Source organism: Mastigoproctus giganteus, chromosome 10 (genome assembly GCF_048544385.1).
Source record: "Mastigoproctus giganteus isolate SK-2022 chromosome 10, ASM4854438v1, whole genome shotgun sequence".
Lineage (NCBI taxonomy): Eukaryota > Metazoa > Arthropoda > Arachnida > Uropygi > Thelyphonidae > Mastigoproctus > Mastigoproctus giganteus.
In genome coordinates, this window is record NC_143584.1 from 47772545 (window position 1) to 47788220 (window position 15676).

The 15676-nt window shown below is 36.6% G+C and overlaps 1 protein-coding gene across 1 annotated transcript in view; it reads left to right on the top strand.

The window, feature by feature from the left end:
* The window catches only part of Polr1A (RNA polymerase I subunit RpI1), a 476971-nt gene that overhangs the window by 46507 nt on the left and 414788 nt on the right, over positions 1-15676 (top strand). Inside the window, exon 5 of the mRNA XM_090382924.1 lies at positions 13578-13815. Coding sequence (XP_090239050.1) covers positions 13578-13815 — 238 coding nt within the window. The remainder of the gene's footprint in view (positions 1-13577; positions 13816-15676) is intronic.

Genomic DNA, 15676 nt, shown 5'->3' on the forward strand with positions numbered 1-15676 from the left:
CACTGGGGGACCACTAATAACATTAGTCTGTGAAGAGCTTTTCTTTCTCTTTTCTCTCACTTAACCATTTCTTTATCCAGAGCAGTAAATTGCCATTAATGCCATACTGTTCCAATTTCTATAGCAGTTTTTTATGTGCAACAGTATCAAAAGCTTTCCTGAAATCAAAGTATATGATATCAAAATTAATTTTTTGTATCTAGTTCCTTTTTCAGTGCATTATAATATCTAATCAGGTAGAATAATATTGTATATATTCAGTAATATATTTAATAACAAAATGTAGCTTTCATGGTAAAATGGACCCCTTCATCAGCAATATACAGATGCTAATGGAATAATGACTTTAGAGACAAAATTTAATAGATACAGAGTTGTGCGTGCTGTGATGTGTGCATGGCCGCAAGATTGATCATTCAACTACTAGATTGGCACTCATTGTTGGCGCACAACTTCTGTGGTTTGCTGCCAGCATTTATCCAGCTTCAAGACGGTTATTTCCAAGATAGGGTGTATCCTTGTGCCCTTGCAGTGATTCATGGTTCTTGAATTGCATGATATGTTGAGCAACTCTAGCCAGAGGTGGTGGTGGTTTGTTATTAAATATATTACTGGATATATACAATATTAATCTCCTTAAAAAATGGAATCCAGTACAACAGGTCCATTTGTATTTATATCTAATCAGATTGGTCAGACAAGATTTCCATGCTGTGTCTCAATTATAACTCAGTTATTAACTGGGTAGATATCTAACAGAGGGCAGATACAATTGAATTATGGTATACCTTTAAAAAATCACAGAAGCCTTGAATGCTTATATACCATTAAAAAAAAAAACTCCACGAGGAGGATTCCAAGTTGCCAGATTACTAAAGCAGAAAAAGACAGCATGGAAAGTTACAGAGCAATAAAAAGTACTGAAGCCTATAACAGCAACAAATTGATCTGTAATAGTGCCACAGAAAAGGTTAGGCTGGCAAAGGCAGATTATGAGAAATTGCTGGCAAAGAAAGCAAAGAGTGAGGATAAGAATTTTTCTCATGTATAAATGCAAAGAAGAAAAGGAAAAGGACAAACCAGATTGGACCCTTATGTAATGGATGTGGGATAGTATTAGATACCCCAGATGAAGTTGCAGATGAACTCAACAGTTATTTTGCATTGATATTTACAGAACATTATGGGAGTGAAGTTGAAAAAAAAATGTCATTAATGATGTTGAAATTTCACATGTTTATTTAATGAAAAAAATATTGCAGAGCCATCTAAAATGGTGAAAAGACTGTTCTGGAGACTTAGCAGGTTAGTTAATTAGTTATTTGGTTTTTAGGAGCATTAGCAACTAAGGCCATATTGCTCCGGGATATGCGGTGGTCATTCCCCGACCTTTCTGCATCCTCCGTATTTGGTGGTGACGGGCTCAAACCCGGTCTAATCAAGAAGCGTGTGCTACGCGTTGCTGCTCCTTCCCACCTGGCTACGGAGGTGCCCACTTAGCAGGTATTCCTGTAGAAGTCATTCCCCCCACCATGCTAGTCTAACACTGTGTAAAGATTCAGAATATCTATAATTCATGATTTTATTAAGATCCCCGGAACAGTTTTTTCCCACAATTTTAGGTGGTTCTGCAAAATTCCAAGACTTTTTCTTTCTGAAGAACTTTTCTGTTCTTGTAGTCCTGGAACTGAAATTCAAAGTGCCCCTCTACTCCAAACCTTCCATCAATAGTTAGTCAGATATTTCAACTGTTGTGTGTGATCATTCATTCCAAACTCAAAATGGTGTTTGCAGGTTGGTTGCTAGATAGTCCACCAAACCCAACCTATCGGTTCTTGAATTGGAGGCTTCCGGATCAGCTAGTGTATAATCTTGCTGCCTCTAGCCTGCCAGTAGTGACTGGAGGGAGTCAGCATAATGTATGTATGTGTGTGGAGGGGGGGGGGCATTGTTGAGGCCATTTTATGTCAAGGAGTTGGGTATATTCTTATTGTGTGTGTGTGTGTGCACGCGCGCTTCATCCAAGAATTTCATTACTTCATTCAGCATGTGGTTGCCACCTTTTCTTACTTCTAATTGCACTATGAATTGTCAAAATAATAGAAGAACTTACCTGTGCAAAGATCTAAACCTCCCAAATACTTCCTCATTCAATTCACAAATACACATGTTCTCAGTGATGTTCATTTCCACTTACAGTCTGCCAAACCCCCAATTACTTTTTCTGACAGAATTCCAGTTATTGGTTGATTTAACTCTTGCTAATCTCAATGTCTGAATTATTTGCTGTGTGATTCCTTTCACTTCAATGGTGGTACTTGTGCATATGTCTGTTCTGATATTCCCTGTCAGAGAATTAGTAATTTGGAATCTCCTTTTTTTTTTTCAATCTTCTCCGGTAAGCCAGAGAAGATTGAAAAAAATTTTAACTTTAAACTTTACTTTCTCCAGTTGAACTTTGCACAGTGAGGTAATTTTTCCTTGATGATTTTAGTGTTCACAACTCCAGCTGGCTTCTGTTTTCTAGCCATACAGACCCAGCTGGTTGAGATGCTGAGGCTTTTGCAATTATTAATGACCTCGCACATACTGTTCATTTACCTACCAGAATACTAGACAATCCTAACCATATAGCCAACACACTTTATCTTTTTCTCACAAACAATCCTTCTAAATACACAGTTGAGGTAAGTGGGCCTCTAGGCATCTCAGATCACAACTTAATGATGTTCTCTTCTCCAATGTAGCCTTTCTGTCATGGCTATTCTCAACCTCTTGTTGTTTTTCATTACAGTAATGCAAAATGGGATGATCTGCAAGATTTCTTTCCCTTGCCCGAACTACTGTTTCAAATCTTCTGTCAACGTTTGCTCAGGTCGTGTCTTTAAAATTCTTTTTGTAGGGATAAATCCTTTATTCCACACTTCACCTTAAAATCTCACCTTTTATTTAAACCTTGGGTTTTCCAATAAATGTGCTAAGATTGTTCAAGAGAAGAATGTTTCATATCATAATTGACTTGTTTCCAAATCTCCTGGTTGATTTTCTGCCTACACCAAGCTTGGAACAATTTTAAAGCAGTTATTGATCAGGCAAAGTTGGATTTTGAACAGGCTAAGAGTAGAAAACTTGCTTCTTGTCCAAATCGTAGCCGAGCATTCCAGTCTCTTGCCAAAGCCATTGGCTGCAACTTTTGCCCATCTCTGTTCCCACCTCTGGCAAAACCAGATGGTTCTAGTGCCACTCGAGCCAAAGATAAAGCTGTCCTACTAGCATCCTATTTTTCTTCCAACTCGTGTATTGATGACTTTGGTTAACCACCTCCCACCATTCCCAGTACAATCCATTCAATGCCTCCTGTGGTCTTCCATCAGAAGGATTTTGGTCAATCTTGATACTAAGAAAGCTTGAGGTCCTGATGCTATTTCTCCACCAGTTTTCCTCCTGTTCTGTGTTACCTTTTTGACTTTCTTATTCCAAAGACGTTTTTCCTTCTGTTTGGAAATTTTTTCAAATCCAACCAATTCCTAAAAAGGATGACAAATGCCTTCCATCTAATTATCATCCCATTGCACTTACTTCTACTCTTTCTAAAGTAATGGAGAAATCAATTAACCAGCAACTCTTAAACAATCTATAAACCTTCCATTTGATCAACGATCGCCAGTGTCGATCCACTGGTGATATTTTGGCTTATGTTACCCCTCTATGGAGAAATTCAACGGAAAAGTTTAGTGAAACTCAAGCAGTTGCTCTTGACATTTCAAAAGCTTTTGTTTGTGTTTGGCATATAAAGGTCTTCTAAATATGCTTCCATTTTATTGTTTGCCAATTGTTTTTTGTTGTTGGGTATCTAGTTTTCTCTCTGACTGCTCACTGTGGGTGATGATAGATGGCTCTGTCTTTTAACTTCTCCACTAATGCTAGTGTTCAGGGTTCAGTTCTTTCTCTTACTCTTTTTCAGTTCTTACTCTTTTGTTGTATATTAATGACCTTCTTTTGACAGGAAACCCTATCCAATTAGTTTTGCTGATAATAGCACATTGCATTCCATATTCCAGTTTGAGAAACCTTTGGGAAAGCTTGTTGAAGCTGTTTGTGCCCTGCATAAACCTGTTCTCCAAGTAATTATCCTGTGGGGCAAAGATAATTTAGTTGATTTCAATCCTGCTAAAACTCGGTCTTGTCTCATATCGTCCAAAAAGGATTCTTCTGCTCATTGTGCTTATCTTTGATGATGCTCGGTTTTTTAGGCAAGATCATATATCTCTTTTGAGCATTACCCTGACTTCTAATCTCTCTCTCTCTCATGGCAAAAGTACTTTGCAAATATTGCTCACGCTGCATCTAAAAAACTAGGTTTTCTCTTTTGCTCTCGGCATTACTTTTCTCCGAAACAGTTGTTCATTCTGTACAAATTGCAAATCTTCCCTATCATGGAATATTGTTCCTACATCTGGGGCGGTGCATCCAAAACCTCTCTCAGGCTTCTTGATTCCGTTCAGAAGAGGGCAGTTAGGTTAATTAATGATTCATCTCTAACAGAGTCTCTCCATTCTCTGTCTCGTAGACTTACTGTTTCTGCTGCATGCATTTTCTACAGATACTTCCATGGGCACTGTTCTTCGGAATTGGCTTCTATAATTGCTGCTCTCTCTTCCACAGCAGTTCAAACATGTGCCACCACCAGTCAACATCCTTTTACTGTCCAACTTCAAACTCAGAGAAAACTAAATTTTCTTCTTCCTCATTTGTAGTACTAAGTACTATAGCTTCTAATACTTCTTGTTTGGGTTTTTCATAAAAAAAAAAAACCTATTAGATGCTTCAAGTGCTAAGAACTTGGACATGCTCAAATAGTACATAGAGGGGACCTATGTTTTACTATGAATCTAACAAACATATGAACAGATTGCATTGCACAAAATGATTTGTTCCAAATTGTAAAGGTGGTCATCTAGCTTACTCTAAAGATGGTTGGCTTTGGAAAACCAGAAAGAAATATTTCTTCTTTACAAAATATAAGATAGAACACAAGATAACCTATATGAAGAAAGGAAACAAATTTTACATATTGAGCTAAAATATTCATATGCAGTTGCAATGAAAGAAAGAAATATATAAAAAAAAAAAAAATTTGGAACCTCCAAAGCACATCTCTTGTGGATTGGACCTGGTCTGTCTTACCAGTTCCACAGCAGTCTCTTAAGGAATGCGTTATCAGTCAGGCCAGTAATACCTCGGGTATGGTACCTCCAATTGCTACTTCTCTTCCTCCATAAGCTGTGAAATTGAAGGGACAACACCCATCAAAGATTTTGTTCCAGTCTTCTTCAGACACGAAGATTGATGCTACCACAAATCATTGAAACCATTTTAGAAATAATTGCAGAGCAGGATATGGATACTTCATGTCTCTTTCCAAAAAAGGACAAACTAAAATTGGATTGACATAAACTGCCTTGAAGAAACAGCCATTAAGAAACTATTCTAAAACGAAATAATAGACAAGATCTTACAATGGAAATATAGAGGTCTGCATATCCATTTTTTTAAACTTCAAGGTCCCCTCCAGATATATACTATTATAAACTACTTTAGAAGCAGTTGTGGTACTGGTTGTCCTTGGTTTAACTCTCACTCTAGTGTCTGTATGTATCACCGAAGTTCAGCCATTCTTGCTCACTGGCTGTACTATTTAATTTTATCTTGCAACTTCCAACTCCTTTCTGCCTGTTGGGTGATTTTAATGGGCATCATCCATAATGGGGATCTCTTCAGACACATCTATATATAATAGTTATTACTTTACAAACACAATATTGTGCCTGATATTTAGGCACAAGGTTGCTGCCCTCGCATTGTTTTCAGACATTGAATGGGTGGTTTAGATAATCCACCAACTAAATAATCCTTTATATTTTGAACTTTTCATAACAATATCTTTGCCTCTAAACAAAATGGAAATTTAATAAAACAGACTGGATCAAATGTACCTCTAGTATTTTAAATAGATGTTCAAATCATTCAGCATTAAACATCAGCGGGTCCCAACTGGTGGGTTTTGCAAAAAACATTCCAGGAAGTTCGCATTAAAAATTCTGTAATGGCGTCTGCTTAGATTTACATAGGTATGTTCTTGTAAGCTACAAAATAAAACTAATAAACACAAAATTAAATAAAAAAGTAAAGAATTGCCAAAGAAAGAAACCACATCTCCCACAATTCCTTATAATTAGTTTACTGATTTACAGAATATATCATGTTAAATATGTTTTCTATACTAAATTTTTTTTTTTTCATTCTCAAGGACATAACATCTCAAGTGTTATGTATAGGTATTTTTTTATTTTTTTAGGAATATTGGTACCATGCATGGATTGAAGGTTGAAAAGATGAAAGAAGATACTTGTTGAAATTAGACTTTAACTTCTGCAGGAAATGCTTATGAAGGAAGGTTATTTCAGAAAACAGAAGTTGAACTTGGACAGTAAAAGGATGTTGACTGGCTGTGGCACGTGTTCATACTACTTTGAAAGAGACAGAGCTGGAATTATAGAAGCCAATTCATAAGAACAGTGCCCATGGAAGTATCTATAGAAAAGGCATGCAGCAGAAACAGTCTGAGACAGAGAGTGGAGAGACTCTGTTAAAGATGAGACATTAATTAACCTAACTGTTCTCTTTTGAATGGAATCTAGGAGCCTAAGAGAGAGAGAGGTTTTCAGGGCACTGCCCCAGATGTGGGAACAGTATTCCCTGGTAGGCCGGATTTGCAATTTTTGCAGAGTCAACAACTGTTTGGAAGAAAAGTAATGTTGAGAGCGAAAGAAAAAACTCGGTTTTTTAGATGCAGAGGAAGCAATATTTGAAATGCCAAGAGAGATTAGAAGTCAGGGTAATCCCCAAGATCTTGCCTAGAAATTGGAGTGTCATCAGAGATAAGCATAGAGTAGATGGATCCTTTTTGTGAGATATAAGACAGGACTGAGTTTTAGAAAGATTGAAATCAACTAAATTGTCTTTGACCCACTGGAGAATTATCTGGAGATTAGCATTTAAGGATTTGGTAGTGGATACTTGAAGTTGAAGCTGTTTGATCAAGGCAAGGTTTCTCAGACTGGAAGGTGGAATGCAATGTGTTCTTGTCAGCAAAACTATAGATAGGAATTTTGGTCAGTGGAAGAAGGTCATTAATATACAAGAGGAAAAGAATGGGAGAAAGAACTGCACCTTGGGGAACACTAGCACTAAGGAGACAGAGAGCTGTCTACCATTACCTACAATGCACGTTCAGAGAGAGAACTGGATACTCAATTACAAAAAACAGCTGGCAAACCATAGGATGGAAGCTTATTTGGAAGACCTTTATGCCAAACATGATCAAAAGCCTTTCAAATGTCAAGAGCAATGGCTTGAGTTTCACCAAACTTTTCCATTGAATTTGTCCATAGATGTGTAACATAAGCCAGAATATCACCAGTGGAATGACACTGACTGAATCCACATCGGCAATTGTTGATCAGATGGAAGATTTCCAGATAGTTTAAGTGTTGGTGGTTAATTAATTCCTCCATTACTTTGGAAAGCGTAGAAGTAATTGCAATGGGAAGATAATTGGATGGAAGGGATTTGTCACCCTTTTTAGGCATTGGCTGGATATGAGCAAATTTCCAAGCAGAAGGAAAAACGCCTTTGGAATAAGAAAGTGAAAAAAGACGACACAAAACAGGAGTAAGTTCAGGGGCACAGGTTTTGAGAACAAGTGGAGAAATGCCACCAGGACCTGGCCGTTAGACCCAAAGCACTTCTGTATCATGAACAGGTGCTCCTGTCTTTGAGGTATGTGTTGGAGTCTGTGAATACTATTCTTCGAGGAATACTATTTCTCGAAGAATAGTATTCAAAATCCCTCTGACATACTTTTGACGGAAGACTACAGGAGGCACTGATGGAGTGTACTGGGAATAGTTTGAGGTGATTTACCAAGATCATTAGTACATGAGTTAGTACAAAATAGGATGCTAGCAGGTCAGCTTTATCTTTGGCTCATGTGGCAACAGAAAAATCTGATTTTGACAGAGGTGGGAACAGAGATGGGCAAAAATTGTGGCTGATAGCTTTGGCAAGAGACTAGAACGTTCGGGTACCGTTTTGGACAAGAAGCAAGTTTTCTACTCTTAGCCTGTTCGAATTCTAGTTTGGACTGATTAATAACTGCTTTACAAAGTATAAATAATACTTAATTATAATTTTTACTATTACACAATGTTGCTTATAAAAACCTAGTACTGGAAATATTTTAGAATAAAATTCAGAAATATATGATTTCAAAGAATATAGGCTTAGTTGTTTTCATTAAAAATATTATGTTGTGAAAGGAGTTCAGGATAAAAAATATTATGTTGAAAGGGGTTTGCGAGTCAAAAAAGATTGGGAACCACTGCTATAGATGATGCCACTGAGCATATGACAGAATAAATATGAGCAGCTACTACAGCTAATACCACAGACCTTAAAAAAAATTTACATGCATGCTGTTCGTGGAATGATGTATGCAATGCTACAAAGAAAGAAAAGAACAGACTTGGAATTATTTTCAGAAAAATCCAACCATTGCCAATCTTTTAAATTATAAGAAATCAAAAGCACATGCCTACTATATCATACAGAAGTTTCTCTTTATTTCTCTTCTGTTATGAAAGACACTGAATTAGTTTGAAACAAAATTGGTGAGCTCAGTGGAAAAAGACAAAAAATAATTCTGCTAAAGAAATAGTGAATGTATTTGCAGAATTCTCCCAGCTTTGCACCCATCTTGAGCAGGTGCCTCCGTATCCAGGTGGGAAGGAGCAGCAGTGTGTATTTTGTAGCACACGCTTCTTGATTAGACCGGGGTTTGAGCCCGTCACCACCAAATACAGAGGATGCGGAAAGGTCAGGGAATGACCACCGCATATCCCAGAGCAATATGGCCTTAGTTGCTAATGCTCCTAAAAACCAAATAACAAACAAACCCATTTTGAGCATGTGATCCAGTGTATTAAAATATAAAATAACTGCTACTGGACAACAGACCTCTGGTAATGTCTGACCTGCAGGAATCCTTATTTTATCAGGCAACACTGTGGCTGGTCCTAATGGAATATACACGCATTTCAAAAAAATATGAATCTTTGTCTTAAGACAATCACAGACAGAATAAATGCAAATAGATGAAAAGAAATGGGGGTGAGCATGTTGCTTCTGAGTATGAAGACTTCACAGGCTGTTTGACTGTAGTAATCTGAAGCCAGATTGGGGAAAATGCATGATCTATCAGACTTTGAAAAAGTTCTTATCGTGGGTGCAAGTTTATAGCTGCAATTCAAAAAATGGAAGACATAACTAGTTTCTCACAAGCATTCATCTCGAAGGTTTTTAAATACTGGAAAGCAAGCAGTTCTTCCACATCTTAAAGATATAATGTGGCAGAAAAACAATACTTCAAGAGTGAAGCTATCATACTCTAAGGAGGACTGTATGGAAAAATAGAACATCTAATGTGTAGCAAACAGCATCTGAATTCAACCAATCACAGAACTGCCCTATTTCAACCTGTATCACAGGGAATTAAAGAAATTGGATATTGTCAGTTTCCATGCCTATTCAGAAGCTGCTTTTCATAGAAAAAACAGAAAAATATGTTTGCAGTTGTTTCAAGAATGTTGTGATAGTGGAACAATGGAAGAAAGTTGTGGTCAGAAAAATCACTGTACACTTTGTTTTGCATTAATGGTAGATCAGCATTTAAGAGAATAGCAAGAACCTCATGAAGCTATGGACCATGTTTGCTTGGTTAAGACAACCCAAGCATCTGGAGGTGGTATCGTGATATGGGGAATGTTTTGTTGGCACAGACAGAATCCATTGATACCACCGGAAAGCTGAATGTCATCTAGAGATTACCTGAATTTTGTATTGGATCTTCTGCACCCTGTAATATTATACTTTTATCCCGAAGGTGATGGCCACTTTCTGGATGACAATGCAACAGCACATTGTGCCAGAATAATTGTGTAGTGTTCCAGAGAACGTGACATGGATTTCCACCCCCCCCCCCCATATTCGCCTGATCTCAATCCTGTTGAGAATGTGAGATATACTGGAGAAAGCTATTTGGCAACAAAGTCCTCTTCCTTCAACTTTGTCACACTATGTGATATTTTGCAGGAAGAATGGTTACAATTAGACCAAACACACTAATAGACCTTATAGAATCCATGCTGTGCCACTTACTGTTATTCAAAACAGAGCAGGCCCAATTCAGTAATGAATAAAGGTTCATATTTTTTTGGTTCATATATACTTAATTACAGTGTGTGTATTATATCATATTAAAGCATCTGCATAGAAAAGCACTCTCATTATTTTTCAATTAAATTTTTGTTGAATTTTATTTTCTTAGCTTCCTGGCATCATTCAGTTGTTTACCAGTTCTCAAACAGGAAAGGATCAGTTAGGTCCACATAGCTACAGGCCAGTCTTGGTTTCTAGCTGTCTAGTTAAGATTCTGGAGAAAATGATTGCTATGCATGGTACCTAGAAAGCCAAATCATGAATACACTTTAGACCTCATGATCGAGGACAAAGTAAACACATCAAATGTCTTTATTATGAATGAACATTTGGTTGCAGTGTCTCTAGATATAAAGTCTTTGACACTACATGGTGTTTTGGCATCCTTTGAAACCTTCATGCCTTTGGACTCCAGGGCAGTTTACTATTATTAATTCAGCACTTTCTCCAAGATCAAATTTTGTCTATTTTCAGAACTTCTGTTCAAGAAGAGAGAGTCTTCACTACCATGTGTTTTGAAATCGGATTATATATATTACTTGAACTATCCCTGCTGCTAATGAAACTTAGTTTTTTTTTTGTTGATGACCACACAATATCCAGTCACTTGTAGAATGTGTGTTCCATAGAAAGGCAGCTTCAAGTATTGATAAATAAAATAGAACAATGGTTATTACATTATTCTATTTTATTAGTTACTTACTGATTATCACAGCAGAAGACCAATTCTATGCTTTTGCAAGAAGAACAAGTTGTATTGTGATACAATATACAACTTTCTATACAACTCGCTGAGAATATTAGATTTGACTGATAATATTAGATTTGTGATCCTTATATTAGCTACTAATCTTAACTTTCTAACTTACATACCACATATACAGGGTGTCTCAAAAATATTGGTACAAACGTTTAGGGGAGGTAGGTAACATTTAAAGGAATGTGAATCACATAGGAACCCATAACGAAATGGCACAGTAAGTCGGTAGACGGCACTGTTCATCAGTTCGCGAGAGGAAAAATTTCTGGTTTACTCATTCAAGCAGTAGTCGCCGCACAAAGAACATGCATCGATATATGAACTGTGAGCTGGAAAACATGCACCTAATGTATGGATTAGCAGAGGGCAATGGACGAGCCGCTCAATGAATTTATGGAGAACGCTTCCTAGACAGACATGTACTGGACCACCATTTGTTTGCATGTGTGCATCAAAATTTGTGCAATTATGGGTCATTTAGAGGTAACAAGGGTAGTGTGGGCAGACCACGTTCGACGCTTTCTTCCATGATGGGAGTTCGCGTGTTGAATGCCGTCCAGAATAATCCTACTACCAGCACACGTGCCATTGTCTCTGCCTTAGGAGTGTCTCGTTGTAGTGTACAGCATGTCTGGCACGACGGTTCCTTACACCCCTTTCATCTCCAAAGGGTTCAGTTACTGCTCCCCCAAGATCATCCTGCTCATGTGGCTTTTGCACAGTGGTTTCTCCAAGAAAAGTGTTCAAGACTTAATTTTCCAGCCTATGCTTTGTTCACGGATGTAGCTTATTTCACTCGGGAAGGGTTATTCAATCAGCACAATGCTCATGTGTGGGCTCATGACAACTCACACAGTGTGCACCCCCATGCGGCACAACATCGCTTCGTAATAAATGTGTGGGCAGGTATGGTCGGTGACTGCTTAGTCAGCCCATACCTGTTACCATCCCGCATGAACTCTGCTAAATATCAGATCTTTCTTGAACAAGTTCTACCAGGGTTACTTGACGATGTTCCAGCAAATGTGAGATGCAACGTTTGGTTTCAACATGACGGGGCATCTGCCCATTATGGAAGGTGTGTTCGTGACCATTTGAACAGGCGTTTTGGGCGTCTATGGATTGGCCGTGGTGGACCCGTTGCCTGGCCCCCACGCTCACCTGATTTATCGAGCCTTGATTTCTTTCTGTGGGAGGCCCTCAAATCTATCATGTATGAATCGCCTGTGGAGACGGAAATGGATCTCGTGGCGAGACTCTTCTGCACTGCTGCCACTGTCAAAGAAACTTCAGGTGCATTCAATCATGTCTGCCAATCCATGCATGCGTCGGTGTCACGCATGCATCGCGTCTCATTGTGGAACCTTCGAGCATATGTTTTAACATCATGGAATGCATCCATCTTGTACTCCATTGTTAATATTATGTCAAATAAATATTTGCCACTAATTACTGTCTTGTGTCATTTCTGTTTCTTGTGCCTCTGCTACTACTTTCCCGTGACGTTTCCGGTTATGGGTTCCTATGCGATTCACATTCCTTTAGATGTTACCTACATCCCCTAAACGTTTGTACCAATATTTTTGAGATACTCTGTATAAGCTGTTTGTGTGATAGAAAATGAATATCTTCATTTTCTATCACACAAAGTACTCCCTGTTCTGATGTGGGGTGCTGATTGCTATACTGATTGTCCTTGTACGAGAAATCCTTATATGAACCAACCAACCAACATTATTACAGCAATTTAGAAGCTTAAATGTTAAAATTGAGGCATGTCTGTGTCATAAAATTGATGTTTGGTTATTTATTTATTCTCTTAATGTTAATTGCTTATTTGAGACCATTCTTAAAGATGGTTTAATGCCACTTAGCCCTAAGCATTGGTGTAATCATAACTGCATAGATTTTTAACCCTTGCACCATTAGTGTATCATAGATTGCTAAGAGTTTGGAGCTTCTCTGCTGTTCTTTTGGTAGGACATGTGAATTTGTTATTTAATATAACTGATTTGTTTTAATTTCTTTTATTCCCATTATTTATACTTAATTACAGTTTCTGTTATGGTCTAAAGATAGGGGTTTTTTTTGGTTTTTTTTTTTTTAAGAATGCTGAATGTCACCAGTTTACAACTTTATGTATTGACATTACTTATGGTAGGTTTATATGAATTCCATGTCATATTAGCATAAAGGGCAATAAACTAACAAAACCTTTCACAAATCCCACATTGTATAAGTGTTTTTTATCTTATGTCTGTGTGTGATAAAGAATAATTGAATTAATATATATATATATGTGTGTGTGTGTGTGTGTATATATATATATATATATAATTTTTTTTTTTTTTTTTTTTTGAAGATGTAGTTACTTCATTATGCTAATTGATTAGTTTATTAGATGAAGAGATAAAACAAGTTTTTTAGTGTTTCCTTTTTTTTTTCAACATGTAATTTGAAAAATTCTTTCCCCCTCAAGGTATAGATTTAGAAGCAGCACGAGATAGTGCTCATGTAAAGAATGTTGTTGAATGTCGACAGAGAATTGTAAAATGCTTTATCAAAGAATATCTTGTGCACAGTGAGCGCAAGTGTCCACATTGTGGTGCAAACCGACAAAAACTCTCCCTGCGTAACAATAGTCGTATAATTAATAATGCAGGAAATACAAAAACTTCACAGGTTGTGGTGAAAATGAAATTTCATTCCCAGGTGAGGTATGTATAAGTTTTCCTATTTGTTTGAAATTATTTTTTGTTTCAGATATCTTGTAACTTATGTTTGTCATGTTCTGTTTAATACATTCTTATAGAAATGCCTATTCAACTTATATAATTTTATTTATTATATCTGAATATTATTTATACAAAGAAATAAATTTGTCTGTTTGTTGTACAGTTACATTCCATTTTGTCAAAAGAAGCATGAAGGCCAATAAATAATGCTGTCTACTGAACTTAAAGGAAGTTAAGTTCAGTCTCCCTAACAGCATATTAGATTAGGTTACTTTTATATGTAATTGCAACAGTTTGAGAGTATCCACAATTGAGCCATTATATTAGTAATAGCTTTTGAAGTTGTTTTAACTTTAAAATAATTTTAAAAAATTATTCTCCAACTTAGCTTCTTTACAAGAGATTAAAAAAGGAAGTGGAGCAACAATTGTACACATATAATATATAGATTAGAATTTTGATTAGCTGAGATTAATAATTCCTTCTAAGATGAACACAATATTTGATTAATAAACATATTTTCCATTTTATTTTTAATTTGTATGTTCTATTTTCAGTCTGCACTTTTTAATTTAAAACAGAAGAATAACATTATTGGATCTATCCCATTATATTAAGAGAGGAGATGAGTGAATGTATTCCTGATTTACAAAAGGTGATCAAAGGGTGACACGAATAATTACCTACTTCCAAGCTCTTAGTTTAAGGGGAAATAATGGGGTCATTAATTAAAGAAGTAATGCAGGACCATCTAGACAGAAATGCAGTTAATATATAGGGCAGATTTTGTCTCACAAATCTGACTGGATAGTGTGATGCCAACAAAGAAACTGGTTGTAAAAAAAAAATAATTTTGACATCGTATACAGTAAACCCCGCTATTCGCGGGGGTTACTTTTCTGAGAAATTCCGCGAATACTGAGTTATGGCTCCCATAGTAATAAAGGGGTTCCGTTCCAAAGTATGAAATATATAAGAAGAACTAGTCTAAAATTTTGTCTATGTATGTATTATATGTACCTTCATAATATGACTATGTACATAGCCAATACATAGTGAAATGCAAGCATAAGGCATCAAAATGAAAATAAGAAACAATTTAATGTTGAATGTAATATTTATTAGAAATTTCAGACAAATCTTTCAATCCAGCGCCTTTGCTATAGCTAAAAACTTATCCCACCAGTTCTATCACCAGTTTCGCTAAAGTGTTGATTAAGGTGTTTTGCCTTTTCACAAATGATGAGTGAACTTAAGAGAATTTTATTTTGAGTTCGGTCTTCTATCCACAGATTTAAAGCCTTTTCCATTTTTTCTAATTTAACATCACGAGTTACAGAGCAAATTTTTGAAGCAATTAGCGCGTTTTCACGGACACTACATCGGATTTTTTCTTCTGATTTCTTGATTGAGTACCATTGACTTATTGATTTTATAATGTTTTGCCACTGACGAGACACTTTCACCATTAGAAATTTTGTCTAATAACTGAATTTTACTCGCTGATATCATCACCTTCTTTGATCTTTTCACAATTCCCTTGTTATTCGTAGCCATATTTTTCTAGGGGTTAGAAAAGAATTTGTCCACAATAAAGTCACTTTTTTCCGTTAACACACTTGAAAAAGTCTGTTTACACTAACACACTGCAAAACGGTTGATTTTTAACTTTTGTAAGCATATAAATTTATAAATTGATAAATTTATTCAATTTATAAGCATATAAATTAAAAGCAAACGATGAAACCTTCCATGACAAGCGCATATTACGTACTGAACAAGGATTAGCGAGAAACATCCACGCTTGCGATTTTGTCACCACTCTTCCCCCACCCACTGAGCG